This window comes from Rhincodon typus, chromosome 19, assembly GCF_021869965.1.
Source record: "Rhincodon typus isolate 14 chromosome 19, sRhiTyp1.1, whole genome shotgun sequence".
Classification (NCBI taxonomy): domain Eukaryota; kingdom Metazoa; phylum Chordata; class Chondrichthyes; order Orectolobiformes; family Rhincodontidae; genus Rhincodon; species Rhincodon typus.
In genome coordinates, this window is record NC_063350.1 from 52,761,850 (window position 1) to 52,776,553 (window position 14,704).

Genomic DNA, 14,704 nt, shown 5'->3' on the forward strand with positions numbered 1-14,704 from the left:
GGATTCTTTTTTGGTTCTTATTGCGTGGACGGGGTGTGAGGGATGAGTTGCGGGAGATGTGGGAGACACGGTTGAGGGCGTTCTCGACCACTGAGGGGGGGAAGTTACGGTCCTTGAAAAACGAGGACAACTGAGATGTACGGGAGTGGAATGCCTCATCCTGGGAGCAGATGCGGCGGAGGCAAAGGAATTGGGAATAGGGGATGACATTTTTGCAGGAAGGTGGGTGGGAGGAGGAGTATTCTAGGTAGCTGTGGGAGTCGGTGGGCTTGAAATGGATATTGGTTTCTAGGTGGTTGCCTAAGATGGAGACAGAGAGGTCCAGGAAGGGGAGAGAGGTACTAGAGATGGTCCAGGTAAACTTAAGGTTGGGGTGGAAGGTGTTGGTGAAGTGGATGAACTGTTCGAGCTCCTTGTGGGAGCACGAGGCGGCGCCGATACAGTCAACAATGTAACGGAGGAAGAGGTGGGGTTTAGGGCCGGTGTAGGTACGGAAGAGGGTTTGTTCCACGTAACCTACAAAGAGGCAGGCATAGCTTGGGCCCATGCGGGTACCCATGGCCACCCCGTTTGTCTGTAGGAAGTGGGAGGAATTGAAAGAGAAGTTGTTGAGGGTGGGGACAAGTTCAGCTAAGCGGATGAGGGTGTCAGTGGAGGGGGACTGGTCGGGCCTGCGGGACAGGAAGAAGCGGAGGGCCTTTAGGCCATCTGCATGGGGAATGCAGGTGTATAGGGACTGGATGTCCATGGTAAAGATGAGGTGTTGGGGACTGGGGAATTGGAAGTTCCGGAGGAGGTGGAGAAGTTTTGGTTTATCAGGCAGTCAGTACCTGAAAGGGTTAACTGACATCCTGGGATAAACTTTGCCCATCAGGGTATAAAGGACTGTTCCTGGGAAAGGCTAACCAGTTGTGGTTCTAAGTTCCAAGATCGGTTCTTGTGCTAAGATCCAAGTTGCTAACTCTTAGGTTAGGGATACTGTCACAAGGGACAATTTCAGATATACTGTAACTAGCTATTAACATAGACTTAGTGTGGTATTCTTCCCCATATAATGTCAGTAACTTGGACCAATGCCAAGAAGAAGGGTTGGTGACATTGAGTCTCCCCAAGGGATCTCACTACAACTGAGACTGTGCACGCTGAGACAGGTACATTTCGTCATCTATAACAGATTTATTGAGAATATCTTACATTCGTGATCCCTATTTTTGAACTGATCCACAAATGGAAACATTTCTACATTTGTCTTCTTAAAGCCTTTCTGGTAGCTTGAAGCTCTCCCTCAGTCTTTATATTTCTGCAGAAAACAGCCGCAATCTCTTCAGGTTTCTTCCCACTACCCACCCTCCACCCAGTTTGCAAACCGTTTTTGTGCCTCCTCTGGTTGCTCAGGGTAGAGATTGGGAATTCCTGAACTTCCTGCCCACAAACAGCTCGCCACGGCCTTCATTATAAACAAAAGACCTTCTGAGCGAGAAGGAGAGCACTAGGACCCCAAGGGATGCAAATAAATTGGGAACACATTTCTTTAGAAATTGGCATCAAAATTCCTGTCGGAATCTTGTGCATAAACACAAGGCTGGATTACAGCATGAATACTTGAAATATTTGAGGTAATGAGATCTGCCCAGATCCTCAGGCTGGTAGTAGCTGTGTTTCAGTTTGTGGGACTGTAGTTTCATCGAATCCAGCTCTTTTTATCTGTCAGACATGGGAACACAGTCTCCTCACCGGGTCTTCCTAGTGCTCACCCTCAGCACTCTCTTCCTGTGGCTTGAGTCCAGCTCTGCAAAGGGACACAACTCCACCGGTGAGTTCGGTCTTCTTCCTCAGAGCCTCTGAACTGAGACAATGGGGAATGTTTTATGGTTCACTGATTCACGAGGGTAATGAACATGAATCAATTTCATCCACCATCATTGAGTGAATGAAACAAGTTGTCTCTGTGTCCTCTTTACAAGTCTTTTTTTTTAATGCTATCATTGAAGTCTTCTATTTATTTCACTACCATCTTTCTCAACTTTCACTCTATATTTCTCCTGACTGCAACTCTGTTTGGCGTCTGCTTCACTCTTCCTCCCTTGGCTGCATCTCTCTCTCTCTCCGTTCTTAACCATCTGTTCTAAACATCAAATCTTTGACAATGGCTTCTTCCCTTCTTGTTCCATACTATTCCCTCTGGAGTTCTCTCAGGATCAATTCTTGGACACCCCCCTACTTCCTATTTCTCATTTACTGTACACCCCGACAACATGCATAGGCACTAAATGAGTTTCACTCTATATTCCGGCAACACTCTGCTCTTCCTCAGAAGTACGCCTCTCAACTGCTTCACTGCCTCTGCATTCTCAGAATATTTGTGTGCCATCCAGTACAGAATGTCTTTCAATTGAATTTGGGAGGTCACAATATAATTCTGAGCTGCTGTCTCCCTGTTCAATGCGCTCATCATCTCTCTCCTTTGACACCGTATTTTCTCTCCAAACTCCTTTATTCCCAGGTCCTGAGCAATGGCTTGTTGAACAAATGGATCTTAGACTTTGGGAAACTGTTTCTGATTGTGCTGATTAATTATACAGAAGAATTGTGCATCATTGGCCAGAGTGTGAGTGTTTATATCGTGAGGGTGACAGGGGAATCAGACTGGTCCCAAGTTTTTTTTCCCCCTCTGGGTCACTGGTTCTGGCTTTTACAATCCACTTCCTGGGTCTGAGCTGAGTATTTGTCTTGAGGTAATGTCAGAGCTCCAAGCCATGAAGCTGTTGGCCAGGGTGTTGAATCCAAATTGACTGTAACTGAATCCAAGCCAACAACAATGACTTTATTTCCATAGCATCTTCAATGTTAGAACATTCCACAGGAATGTAAGAAAAAAAAATAGATCACAGTGAGCCATTGACGGAGATTTTGTTCAGAATCTTGGTTAGAAAGGAGCTGCAAAGTAAAATTAGCCACTCAATCACCTTTTGTGTCAGTTGTAGCCACTTCATATGAATCATCTGAGATGCCTTGATAAGGTGACTCAAATCTTTCCCATTATTGTTAGTGTAAATTACTGGTACTATGTGGGAAAGGAAATCCTATTAAACCTTCAGCAAGAGAGAGAGCCCAATCTTGATAAACAATAAAGGCTTATTACTTAATAACTACTTGCATTACATCTGAGATACATAATGTCAGGTTTCAATTAAGAATAAGCCTCTTAATTGTGAGCTACCTGCACTTAGTGCTTGCAACTGAAACTGTAACATTGCTCAGGCACAAGAACTGAACTGATTGGCTGCTCCCAGGTCCTTTATATCCAAATTGTTATGTGGACATATTGGGGACTAGACTGATGGGGTTGGATTTGTCCTGTTTCTTGTCACCGAGATTGGAGGGTTTGAGTCAAAGCAAGAGGCTGGATAGGCTGGGACTTTTATGCCTGGAGTGTCGGGAGGCTGAGGGGTGACCTTGTACAGGTTTATAAAATCATGAGGGGCATAGACAAGGTGAATAGCCAAGGTCTTTTCCCCAGGGTAATGGAGTCTAAAACTAGAGGGCATTGGTTTAAGGTGAGAGGGGAAAGATTTAAAAGGGACCTAAGGGGCAACTTTTTTCACACAGAGGGTGGTGCATGTATAGAATGAGCTGCCAGAGGAAGTGGTAGAGGTGGGTACAATTTCAACATTTAAAAGACATTTGGACAGGTAAATGTATAGGAAGGGTTTAGAGGGATACGGGCCAAATGCTGGCAAATGGGACTAGTTCAGTTTAGGAAACCTGGTTGGCATGGATGAGTTGGACCAAAGGGTCTTTTTCCACACAGTATGACTCTGATTCTATTATTCTATAACATACCTGGGCAATTTTCCACATTGTTGGGTAGATTTCAGTGTTGTAACTGTACTGGAACAACTTGGCTAGGAGACTAGCACGTTCTGGAACATAAGTCTTCGGTAAAATTGCTGGAATATCATCAGGACCCGTAGCCTTTGCAGTATCCAGCGTCTCCAACCATTCGTTGGTATCAGATGGAGTGAATCGAATTGGCTGAAGACCTGTATCTGTAATGCTGGGGACCACTGGACGGGGCTGGGATGGATCATCCACTCGGCACTTCTAGCTGAAGATTGCAGCCTAGAGAATTATTGCCATTTAGGTTGTGCTTGCTATATTCCTACCTAACACCCTAAATTCTGATCGCAGGACAACATTGATCATTCTGCCTATGGTTTTGGTACCAACATGACCAATGCCTGCTGACTGTTGAGCCCTGCCTCCCAGGGTGCTTTGCAGCAGTTTAGTGACATTGTCGGTCCTCAGCTCTCGGGAGGCAACATACCAACCTGCATTCATGTTTGTTGGGGAATTTCAGCTCTCATGGCATCTTACTTGTTGACTGCCTGGTGGTCACCTGTTCCCTTTCTGCCTACAATACTCCTCATTGAGAATTAAGTGAGGGGGAATGAATTAATGGTTCATTATGTGGCAAGTGACCAGGAGGCCAGGTTCAAACTTGTGGACTGAGGCAATGATGACCCCCAAAGTAATCTACTGTGTTTGGTCTCCCCGGTGTAAGGGAGACGGTATTGTGAGCAGCAAATACAGTAGACAGGATTGAAAAAAACACAAGTGAAATTGTGCTACAGCTGGAGAAGTTGTGTTTGAAGGATGGCGAGAAGGTAAAATGGTAGGTATCATACCACCTGCGTTTGGTGTCACAGTATGATAGAGGAATGGACTATGGTGTCACAGAGGGAATGGTCCCTATGGAATGCTGACAGGAGAAGTGTGGTGTTAATGAAGGGGCTGTTTTGTCCTGGATGGTGTTGAGCTTCTTGAGTGTTGTTGCAGCTGCACCCATCCAGGCAAGTGGGGAGTATTCCATCACACTCCTGACTTGTGCCTTGTAGATGGTGCACAGGCTTTGGGGAAATGAGTTACTGACTGCAGCATTCCCAGGCTCTGATCTGTCCAGTTCGATAAAATTCCATCATCTGCCTAACACCTGGACAAACTCATTCTGCTGAGAACTGATTCCATCTTTAAAACAGAGTCAAAAGTCTTTCCATCTAACTCCATTGGCAGGGCCCGGCATTCCGGGCCTGGATTTGCCCCGATTATAATTAGGGCAGCGACCTTCTCAAGGCCAAGAGAAAACTCGATCGTCCTGAAGCCTGACTGCCCTCACAGTGAGACAATTGATCTGAGCTAACACAAAGTGATTTCACTGCCCACTCTCGATCCCTGCCTCTCATTTCCCCTGAGCGTTGATAATAGTAACCTTTCATGTTGGCATCGAATGGATGGAGAGGCAGTTATAAGGAAGTCTGGACTCAGCACAAGCTCCCTTTTCATTGGCGTTGGGGGCAGGGTGAGTCTTGGAGGAATATCCATTCCCCTCAGCATGAGGAATGCAGGAAATGGCTGCAATTAGAGAACAGCAAGAGTTTGCCAGGCAGTACAGAAAAGATTCATTTAGTCTGTGCAGTCAGCAGCTTCCTAACTAACCTAAGTGCAGTTTGCCTGTGGTAGAATCTCAGGGGCTTGTAGTGAGATCCCTGTAATCGCTTTCCCAGTGATTGTCCGAGAATCTCGATTGTCCATCTGTGTCTCTGACAACAACAGGAATTGGCGTTGGTACCTGGCCAGGAATGAACAAAAAATCCCCACAAAATGTTGGACAGAATTAAACAGACCAGGAGCTAGAGAAGGAGACGTTGAGATAAGTGAGCGAAGAGCTGTTTTTGAAGAATCGGAGAGGAGAGGTCTGATCTTGGGAAGGGATTCCAGCCTTGGCGCACAGACACCTGGACTCAGGACAGTCAGCGGTGGGTCAAAGTTCATTGGGATAAGCAAGGGGTCTGAATTGAAGACATCCAAGAAATTGTAGGGGCATGAGGAGGGTACAGACATAGGGCGGGTTGTGGGTCTGAAGGAGGTGACAGGGATAGAGGTGTTAGAGCTGGAGGAGATGACAGAGATAGGGAGGAGTGTAGGGGCTGGAAGAGGTGACAAAGATAGGGAGGGATGTAGGGCTGGAGGAAGTGAGAGATGGGGAGGTTTATGAGGCTGGACGAGTTGGGAGAGATAGGGGGAGGCGACTGTATGCTGGATTGGAGACAAGAGCAAGAGTGTTAACTTTGAGGGGATCAGAAATCATGAGCCATTGTGTGCCAGTTATTATGAACACTCATAATAAAATTATTTGTTTTATTATTTGGGAATCTGAGTTCTAAAGTGGACAGAACTTGTAAAGCTTTACTTTTGGATTTTGTTTCTATATTGTGTGTGTTAAACAGAGGACACATAGTTTTTGTTTCATATTTTATTTCCTGTGAGAGGTGTTACACCATCTGGAAATTTGTTCACATGTATTTCATTGTGACTCTTACAAACGCTCAAAGTGATTATTTCAGTGCTTTGGAATAAGGATGGAAGAAAGAATAAAAATGGGTTAAGTAGCAACAAGTCATCTTGTGACACAGGGACACAGAGCAGAAACAATTCCTTTTCAAACCACAGAACTATCCAGAAGGTTAGTGAGTGTGGAGAGTCTTTCAGAGACAGAGAAAAGAGGACTGCAGCAGCAGAAGTGCAGTTTAGCAGTCTTCAAAACAGTCAGGGCAGAAGGAATAAATGAATTAATATCAGGAGGAGAAAATCTCCAGAAACAGAAGGCTGTGGAAGAGGACTTTAAGGAACACCCCTCCATGTTAAGAAATAAGTGAGCTCTGTCAGCAGTTTGCTTAAATTCTCAGGAATTGACATAGACTAATGAAATCACATCAAGACAATGCACAGGTTGGCTGCAAGGAAACAAATCCAGCTATGCCAATTAAACAAGGAACTTTAAATTGGAAACAGGGTTACCCTTCACTGAGGCGTAGTGCGCAATTGTTAGTGAAACTAAAAGATCTGAATACTTAGTTTGGAAATTTTTAACAAGCCCTTTTCAAATAGATCTTTTGTATGGTGAAAAATATTTTGCTTTTTTTTTGCTTTTTATTATCCTAATCTTTGTTCTTTTGTTAAACGTACACTGGCAGCCTCTTTTGAATATGTTCAGTTACTGACCATCATGGTAAAGAGTAAACAAAAATAAATGTTTTTGTCAAACCAGGACTCACTCTGGGACCAGACTTGTTCAATATTAGCACCAGCTAGGATCATAACACAAATGAATACAGCAGTGATAGAGAACTGGCTGGGCAACAAGAGACAGAGAGTTGTAGTGGAAGGGAGTTTCTTAAAATGGAGAACTATGACCAGTGGTGTTCCACAGGGATCCGTATTGGGACCACTGCTATTTATGATATACATAAATGATCTGGAGGAAGGTATAGGTGGTCTGCTTAGCAAGTTTGCAGATGACACTAAGATTGGTGGAGTAGCAGATAGTGAAGGGGACTGTTGGAGAATACAGCAGGATATAGATAGTTTGGAGAGTTGGGCGGAGAAATGGCAGATGGAGTTCAATCCAGGCAAATGCGAGATGATGCATTTTTTTGAAGATCCAATTCAAGAGCGAACTATATGGTAAATGGAAAAGCCCTGGGAAAAATTGATGCACAGAGAGATCTGGGTGTTCAGGTCCATTGTACCCTGAAGGTGGCAACGCAGGTCGATAGAGTGGTCAAGAAGGCATACAGCATGCTTTCATTCGTTGGACGGGGCATTGAGTACAAGAGTTGGCAGGTCATTTTACAGTTGTATAGGACTTTGGTTCGACCACATTTGGAATACTGTGTACAGTTCTGGTCGCCACATTACCATAAGGATGTGGATGCTTTGGAGAGGGTGCAGAGGAGGTTCACCAGGATTTTGCCTGGTATGGAGGGTGCTAGCTATGAAGAGAGGTTGAGTAGATTAGGATTATTTACATTAGAAAGACTGAGGTTGAGGGGGGACCTGATTGAGGTCTACAAAATCATGAGAGGTGTAGACAGGGTGGATAGCAAGAAGCTTTTTCCCCCAGAGTGGGGGACTCAATTACTAGGGGTCACGATTTCAAGGTGAGAGGGGAAATGTTTAAGGGAGACATGCATGGAAAGTTCTTTATGCAGAGGGTGGTGGGTGCCTGGAACGTGTTGCCAGTGGAGGTGGTAGAGGCGGGCACGATAGCATCATTTAAGATGTATCTAGACAGATACATGAATGGGCAGGGAGCAGAGGGATACAGATCCTTGGAAAATAGGCGACAGGTTTAGATAGAGGATCTGGATCGGCACAGGCTTGGAGGGCCGAATGGCCTGTTCCTGTGCTGTAATTTTCTTTGTTCATTGTTCTTTGATGGGTGAGCAGAGCTTGTTTAGGGAAAGGGCAAGCTGAGAGTCCAGCTATGTTTCTGATGATGGAGGTCTGTACAAAGGAGATGTGGACAGGGATGGATGCAGGGGGTGGGAAGCTGTTGGAGTCAGGGAGATAGTGAACAGAACCAGGAAGAGACGACATAATGTGTACCGCTGCTGTGTCCTAGCTTTTGGGCTCTTCCTTCACATCAACCAAATTTGCTGTTGTTAAAGATTATATCTTTTGATTTTCTAGTATTTTTAATTGGGCAATGAAATGTGATTTTAAAAAAAAATGCCGGTTTAAACGCTAAGGAACTTTGAAGGATTGCTGCACTTTTTTTAAACCTAATTTATTAACACTCATTGTAAGTCTTTTTACACATCTGCTTGTTCAAGCAGTGTTCTTTATGACCACTGTTTAAGCCTCTTTTGATTGCAGTCTAAGGTTCTGTGTGTGACTGTAGGATACTACAGGCTGTGCCTTGTGTTTGCAGCGGTTAAATTTGGCAAGTGTCCTCGGAGATTGGTGGTGGCAGTGACAAAACGGGGATGCCGTTGTGATGAAGACTGTCCTGGGCCAGACAAGTGCTGTGTGTTTGACTGTGGGGCTGTGTGTGTGCCCCCAGCATTCAGTAAGTATCATTCCTTTGTTTCCTGTGTTGAGCCCTGCGCAAATACAGCTGGGCACCACATCACAAAACCACACTTGGGAACACCTCACAATGTTATCTCTGAACAGACCTAAGGAGTAAACCACACCACGTACCTGAGGACCAGGGTGACACTGGAATGGGGATGGGTGGGGGGGGGCGCGGGGTGCGGTGTGGGGCACTGTGATTAGTGATGCAGATAGGGAAGAAAAAAAGTGAGGCATGAATTGCTCCAAAGAAACCACCTAAAAGCAACATGAAGAGACAAAGACTTCATCAATGACCTTCCCTCCATCATAAGGTTAGAAGTGAGGATGTTCGCCGATGATTGCACAATGTTCAGCACCATTGGTGACTCCTCAGATACTGAAGCAGTCCATGTTCACATGCAACAAGATCTGGACAATATCCAGGCTTGGGCTGACAAATGGCAAGTAACATTTGCGCCACACAGATGCCAGGCTATGACCATCCAACCACTGCTCCTTGACATTCAATGGTGTTACCATCACTCAGTCCCCCACTGTCAACATCCTAGGAATTACCATTGACCAGATTGTCCAACTGGACTCACCACATAAACGCATGGCTACAACAGCAGGCCAGAGACTAGGAGTACTGTGGTGAGTAACTCACCTCCTGACTCCCCATCCAGGACAAAGCAGCCCGCTTGGCTGGCACCACATTCACAAACATCCATGCCCTCCACCACTGACTCTCAGTAGCAGCAGTGTGTACTATCTACAAGATGCGCTGCAGAAATTCACCAAAGATCCTTAGAGATCTCCATCACTTTATCAAGGACAGACACTAAATGCTGGCCTAGCCAGCGACACACACATCCCATGAGTGAATTAAAAAAAAAGCGCTGAGTGCCCTCAAATGTGTTTGTATTGAAAACCTATCAACCTCTCTTAGTAATTTCACACTTCCAACTACATTAATTATAATACCATCTAGCTGTGTGTCATCAACAAACTTGGAAACATGGCTTTCCATATTTAAGTGTCATCTTAAGCTGTTAAGAAACACTGGTTAAAGACCCAACAGCCTCGACACACAATTAGTGCCATCAGAAATCAGTCATCAGTTAGTTTTCTGAAATTTCATGCTTGTTAATCCAGATTTCATCACTAATTGAATTCAGAACTTACCATTGTAGCAATCTAGTGCAATAATGTCGCCACTGTACCCTTTGATTCAACATTCACAAATGATGAGTGTTTTTGGGGAGAAGTTAATGTTTATAGAATTGAAGGACAATGGTTAACTTGGTGAGGAACTGACTGAGGGATAGGAGACAGTGAGTTGAGAGAGTGAGCAGTAGGATGTGAACACGGGGATCTGTCTGTGTGCTTTGAGGAGATTAAGTCAACTGGGCCTGAATTTACTGCAGTGTGGAAGACTGGGAGGAGATCAGATTGAAATGTACAAAATTCTAACAGGGCTGGAAAGACTGGATGCAGGGAGGGCGGTAGGATGTTTCTCTGGCCAGGGGTTCCAGAAAATTAGAATTAGAATTAGCTTTATGGTCACATGTATTCTAATGAGTATAGTGAAAAGTGTAAAAGTCACCGCTTACAGCGTTATCTCAGGTACAAAGATCCCTAGGTACAGTTTCTTCAGTTACAATTCTTAGAAAAAAAAGACCAGCATTGCAGATTTTAGGAGTAAATTATAAAGTAGAGAAAATAATGGGGTAATGGTGTTAGGATACACAGTACGCCATTTTAAACAGAGCTGAGGGGAAATTTCTTCACTTGGAGGGTGGTCACCCTGTGGAATTCACAGAAGGCTGTGAAGGTCAAGTCTGTGGATATGTTTAAGAAAGAAATAGAGAGATCTCTCGACCCTAAAGGTGTTGTGGGGAATGGAGAGAGAATTTCTACAATATTCATTCTCTCTCTCACTGGAGGCAGGGAGACACTGTCGAACATTTCCAGAATAACTATTCCTGCCATACTACCCAGCCATGACACATGAGAACATGAGAAATAGATATTGGAGTAGAACTTTCAAGTCCTCGAACCCTTCAGTGTTCAGAGCTTTGAGTATGGGAGTTGGGATGTTATGTTGAGATTGTGAGGCATTTGGTGAGGCGTCTTCTGGAATAATATGTCCAGTTCTGGTCACTCTGTTATTGAAAAGATGTGATCAAACTGGAGAGGGTTCAGAAGAGATTTACCAGGATGTTGCCAGGAATGGAGGGTATGAGTTATAAGGAGAGGCTGAATAGATTTTTTCACTGGACGGTAGGAGGTTGAGGGGTGACCTTGTAGAGGTTTATAAAATCATGAGGGGTATAGATAAGATGAATGGCAAGGTTTTTTTCCCTAGGATGGGGGATTTCAAGACTAGGGGGCAGATTTTTAAGGTGAGGGGAGAAAGATTTTAAAAAGACATGAGGGGCAATTTTTTTTACACAGAGAGTGGTTCCTGTGTGGAATGAACTGCCAGACGAAATGGTGGGTGCGGGTACAATTACAACGTTTAAAAGACGTTTGGATAGGTACATGAATGGGAAAGGTTTGGAGGGATATGGGCCAAATGCAGGCAGGTGGGACTAGTTTAGTTTGGGATTATGTTCAGCATGGACTGGTTGGACAGAGGGGGTTGATTCCATGCTGTATGACTTAATGACTCTGTAACCCACTACAACATTCAACATGATCATGGCAGGTCATTGGTCACATGCTCCCTTCCCTGTCATCCTGTTGAACCCTCATTGAGCTTATCCATGTCCCTTTGCAGATTCTCTGTGTCCTCCTCACAGTTTCCATTCCTGCCTCACTCTGTATCACCCACAAACATCGATCCAGAGCACTCTATCTCTCCATCATATTATGGTCAGCATGGACAGGTTGGACTGAAGGGCCTGTTTCTGTGCTGTATGACTCTATCTAACTCACCTGAGCTCAATTCCTGCATGGGGTCAAAGTGGGAAGGGGTTTCCTGCAGATTCTGGGGATCTGAAATAAAACAGAAAGTGGTGGAGAATGTCAGCAGGTCTGGCAGCATCTGTGAAGAGAGAAACAGAATTAATGTCTCGAATTCAGTATGACACTTCTTCAGAACTGAAGAAAGAGGTGGGATATGATGGGTTTTGTACTGTCCAGCAAATGGAACAGAAGGGAAGGTCAGGAAAAGGTCAGAGGGTGAGAGACACTCATGAACACAGATGCCCCAGAACGAGAGATATTGGGAGAGGTAATAGGCATGTGGAGAGACAGCGGTAGGTCCAGTGGAGATGTTAACCTCAATCTTCTGCTGAAAGCAAAACCAAGTTAAAACTGACACTGTGTGAGGATAGGGAGAAGACAGCTCCTCCCTCCTCATTATCCAAGACCCTAGACTTCCAGATGAAGCAGTGACTTACCTGCACTTCACACAATTTAGTCAACTGTATTTGCTGCTCACAGTGTGGTCTCCTCTACACTGGGGAGATGAAGCACAGGCTGCTTTGAGGAACACCTCCACTCTGCTCACAAGCATCATCCCAGCCATTTGTCACTTGCACAAATCACCTTGCCCTCACACTAATGTTTCTCCCAGCAATCACTGTTTACCAGCCAGGAGTGTTAAACAATACAGAGCCATGGATGGAACTCAGACACTCAGGATCTCACTCAACGTCTGTACCAACGAGAGGGGCTGAATGGCTGTTCCCAAAACCTTGCCAGGAGGAATGTCAGATCGGGAATGGGGTGGGCAGTTTTGCATTTCAGTATCAGATGCAGCTCATGACTGAGTGGAACACTCGCTTTCCACAGGTAAACCTGGGATCTGTCCTCGGAGGCATGGTGGAGTTGGAGTGTGTGCTGAATACTGTACAGACGACAGTGACTGTCTGGGGGATGAGAAATGCTGCAGTAATGGATGTGGCCATTCATGCACTTCTGCACAGAAAGGTACAGTACAACCCCCAGACACAACTGAGGTGAGGCCTCAGTACACATAACTGTAGCTAGTGTCTTGTATGAGGTAGTCCTTTCAAAGCTGAACCAACATGTTGTGGGTGGGGAGAGCCATCTTTTTGTGTATTGACATTAACATTGGTCTTCGTAATGTCAATTTTGTATGCAAAGCTTTTGTAGAAATCTTATTGAGTGCCTTTTGGAAATCCAAATATGTTACATCTACCTGCTCCCCCCATTAACCGTCCTAGTTATGTCCTCAAAAATTAAATCTCAAATTTGTCAAATTCTCCTTCTTATTTTGTCAGGGTAAAAGGAGAGCCTCAAGTGAATGTGCTCAGTATTCCCAGCTCCTGATTTTGTCTCCATTGTCTTCACACAGTGAAACCAGGAAGATGCACTCTGCCTCGGGGAACAAAGATGTGTGCTGAATTTTGCCAACACGATGGGGACTGCCCAGCGGAACAGAAATGCTGTAAAACCACCTGTGGACATGCCTGCTCCGAACCTTGTTAGATGCATTCCAGAACCCCGTTAAAACTCTGTTAGAACCTCCCTGAAATATTGTTATCGCTGTAGCATGACCCTGTGTAATCCCTGCTGAAATATTGTTTTGCTGAAATTATACTAGAGCTTTCCTGAAGTCCTGATAGAGTCTTATAACAGCAACATTGGAATTCCTTCAGGATCATTTCTAGAGAATCCGAAAGTTGCACTGTTGCATCCTCCATGGCGATGTTTTAGCCAATCAAATCACCCTTTTCCTCTTTAGTATAAATTGTTGTGATAGTTTGAAATTTGGCATTCTTGCATTTGTCCTGACATGTAGTGGCATGTCTCTCCTTTCAGCAACAACCCTGTATCATTAGCAAATGTGGATACGTTTCTCGTGTTTTCATCTAAGTCATTTTTCTAGGTTTTGAAGAAGTGAAGCCCTAGCACTGAATATTACTACACTGTACTGCAACCTTAAATTGCCCCAATTATCCCTACCCTTTGCTTTTTGTCCGTTCACTAATTCTCTACCTATACTAATATGTGACCCACAGTTTTGTACACAAAGCTTTTGTATACATCTTATTGAATGCCTTTTGGAAATCCAAATATGCTACATCTACTGGTTCACCTATATTCATCCTCCTAGTTACATTCTCGAAAAACAAACTTGAATAAATTTGTCAAACTTTTCTGGATGGGAACCTTGAACACTGGACAACACGGTAAGGGTTTGGTCATTTAGGATTGAGATGAGGGGGACATTTCCTCACTCTGAGGCCTGTGATTCTCTGAACTTATCACCCCAGAGAATTCTGGATGTTCCATTGCTCCCGGAGTGAAGCGCTCATTCATAGGCATAACAGCAAGTCTGGGATTCCGTGATATTTAAGGCTGATTTTAAATAGTCTCCCAGGGTGTCGAGAGAAATTGTGGAAAAGTGGTGTCGAAGTCCTGAGTAGACTATTCCTGCTCCTCCCTCTATGCTCTGGTATTCTCTAGTCATTATATCATCATAGAAAGCCTAATATCAGGTTTCAATGACATTTTGCCACCGACTGTCATGACAAGAAGGGTATTATGCAGGAATAGATGTGTGAGCTGGGAGGCAATGGGTAGCAGAGGCCACAGAAATGTAGAAAGCTCTGGGTTGTACCTCAGTGTGAACGTTTGGCTGAGCCTCAGTGCAGTGCTGGGTGAGGGCAGCTGTGTTGTAGGCACATTCCCCATTCTCCAGGCCAATGGCTGACCTTCAGAGAACACCCGAAACGTAGATTTTTCTGGTCATTGGTGCTTCTTGATTGAAGACTGATTTGCTGCCACGTGCCCTATGTTTGACTTTGAAATCACATCATTGGCTGTGAAG

General features: G+C 44.6%; 1 protein-coding gene across 2 annotated transcripts; it reads left to right on the forward strand.

Annotated features, from left to right (window-relative positions):
- The first annotated feature begins 1,625 nt into the window (after positions 1-1,625).
- Positions 1,626-14,030, forward strand: wfdc2 (WAP four-disulfide core domain 2). Of its 2 annotated transcripts, none has more exons than XM_048608406.1 (4): positions 1,626-1,813; positions 8,744-8,911; positions 12,700-12,837; positions 13,226-14,030. In XM_048608406.1, exons 1-4 carry the CDS (start codon positions 1,714-1,716, stop codon positions 13,357-13,359), a joined length of 540 nt encoding a protein of 179 aa, XP_048464363.1. In that variant the 5' UTR covers positions 1,626-1,713; the 3' UTR covers positions 13,360-14,030. The 2 variants fall into 2 exon arrangements, with proteins under 2 accessions (XP_048464363.1, XP_020380167.1); XM_020524578.2 differs by having other exon boundaries at positions 8,774-8,911.
- Positions 14,031-14,704: the final 674 nt, after the last annotated feature.

Excerpts from the sequence above, each read along its gene's own strand:
- wfdc2 (XM_048608406.1), top strand. The coding sequence starts at position 1,714 with ATGGGAACACAGTCTCCTCACCGGGTCTTCCTAGTGCTCACCCTCAGC. Across the intron at positions 1,814-8,743 it reads AAAGGGACACAACTCCACCG|GATACTACAGGCTGTGCCTT; the intron begins GTGAGTTCGGTC and ends GTGTGACTGTAG. Across the intron at positions 12,838-13,225 it reads ATGCACTTCTGCACAGAAAG|TGAAACCAGGAAGATGCACT; the intron begins GTACAGTACAAC and ends GTCTTCACACAG.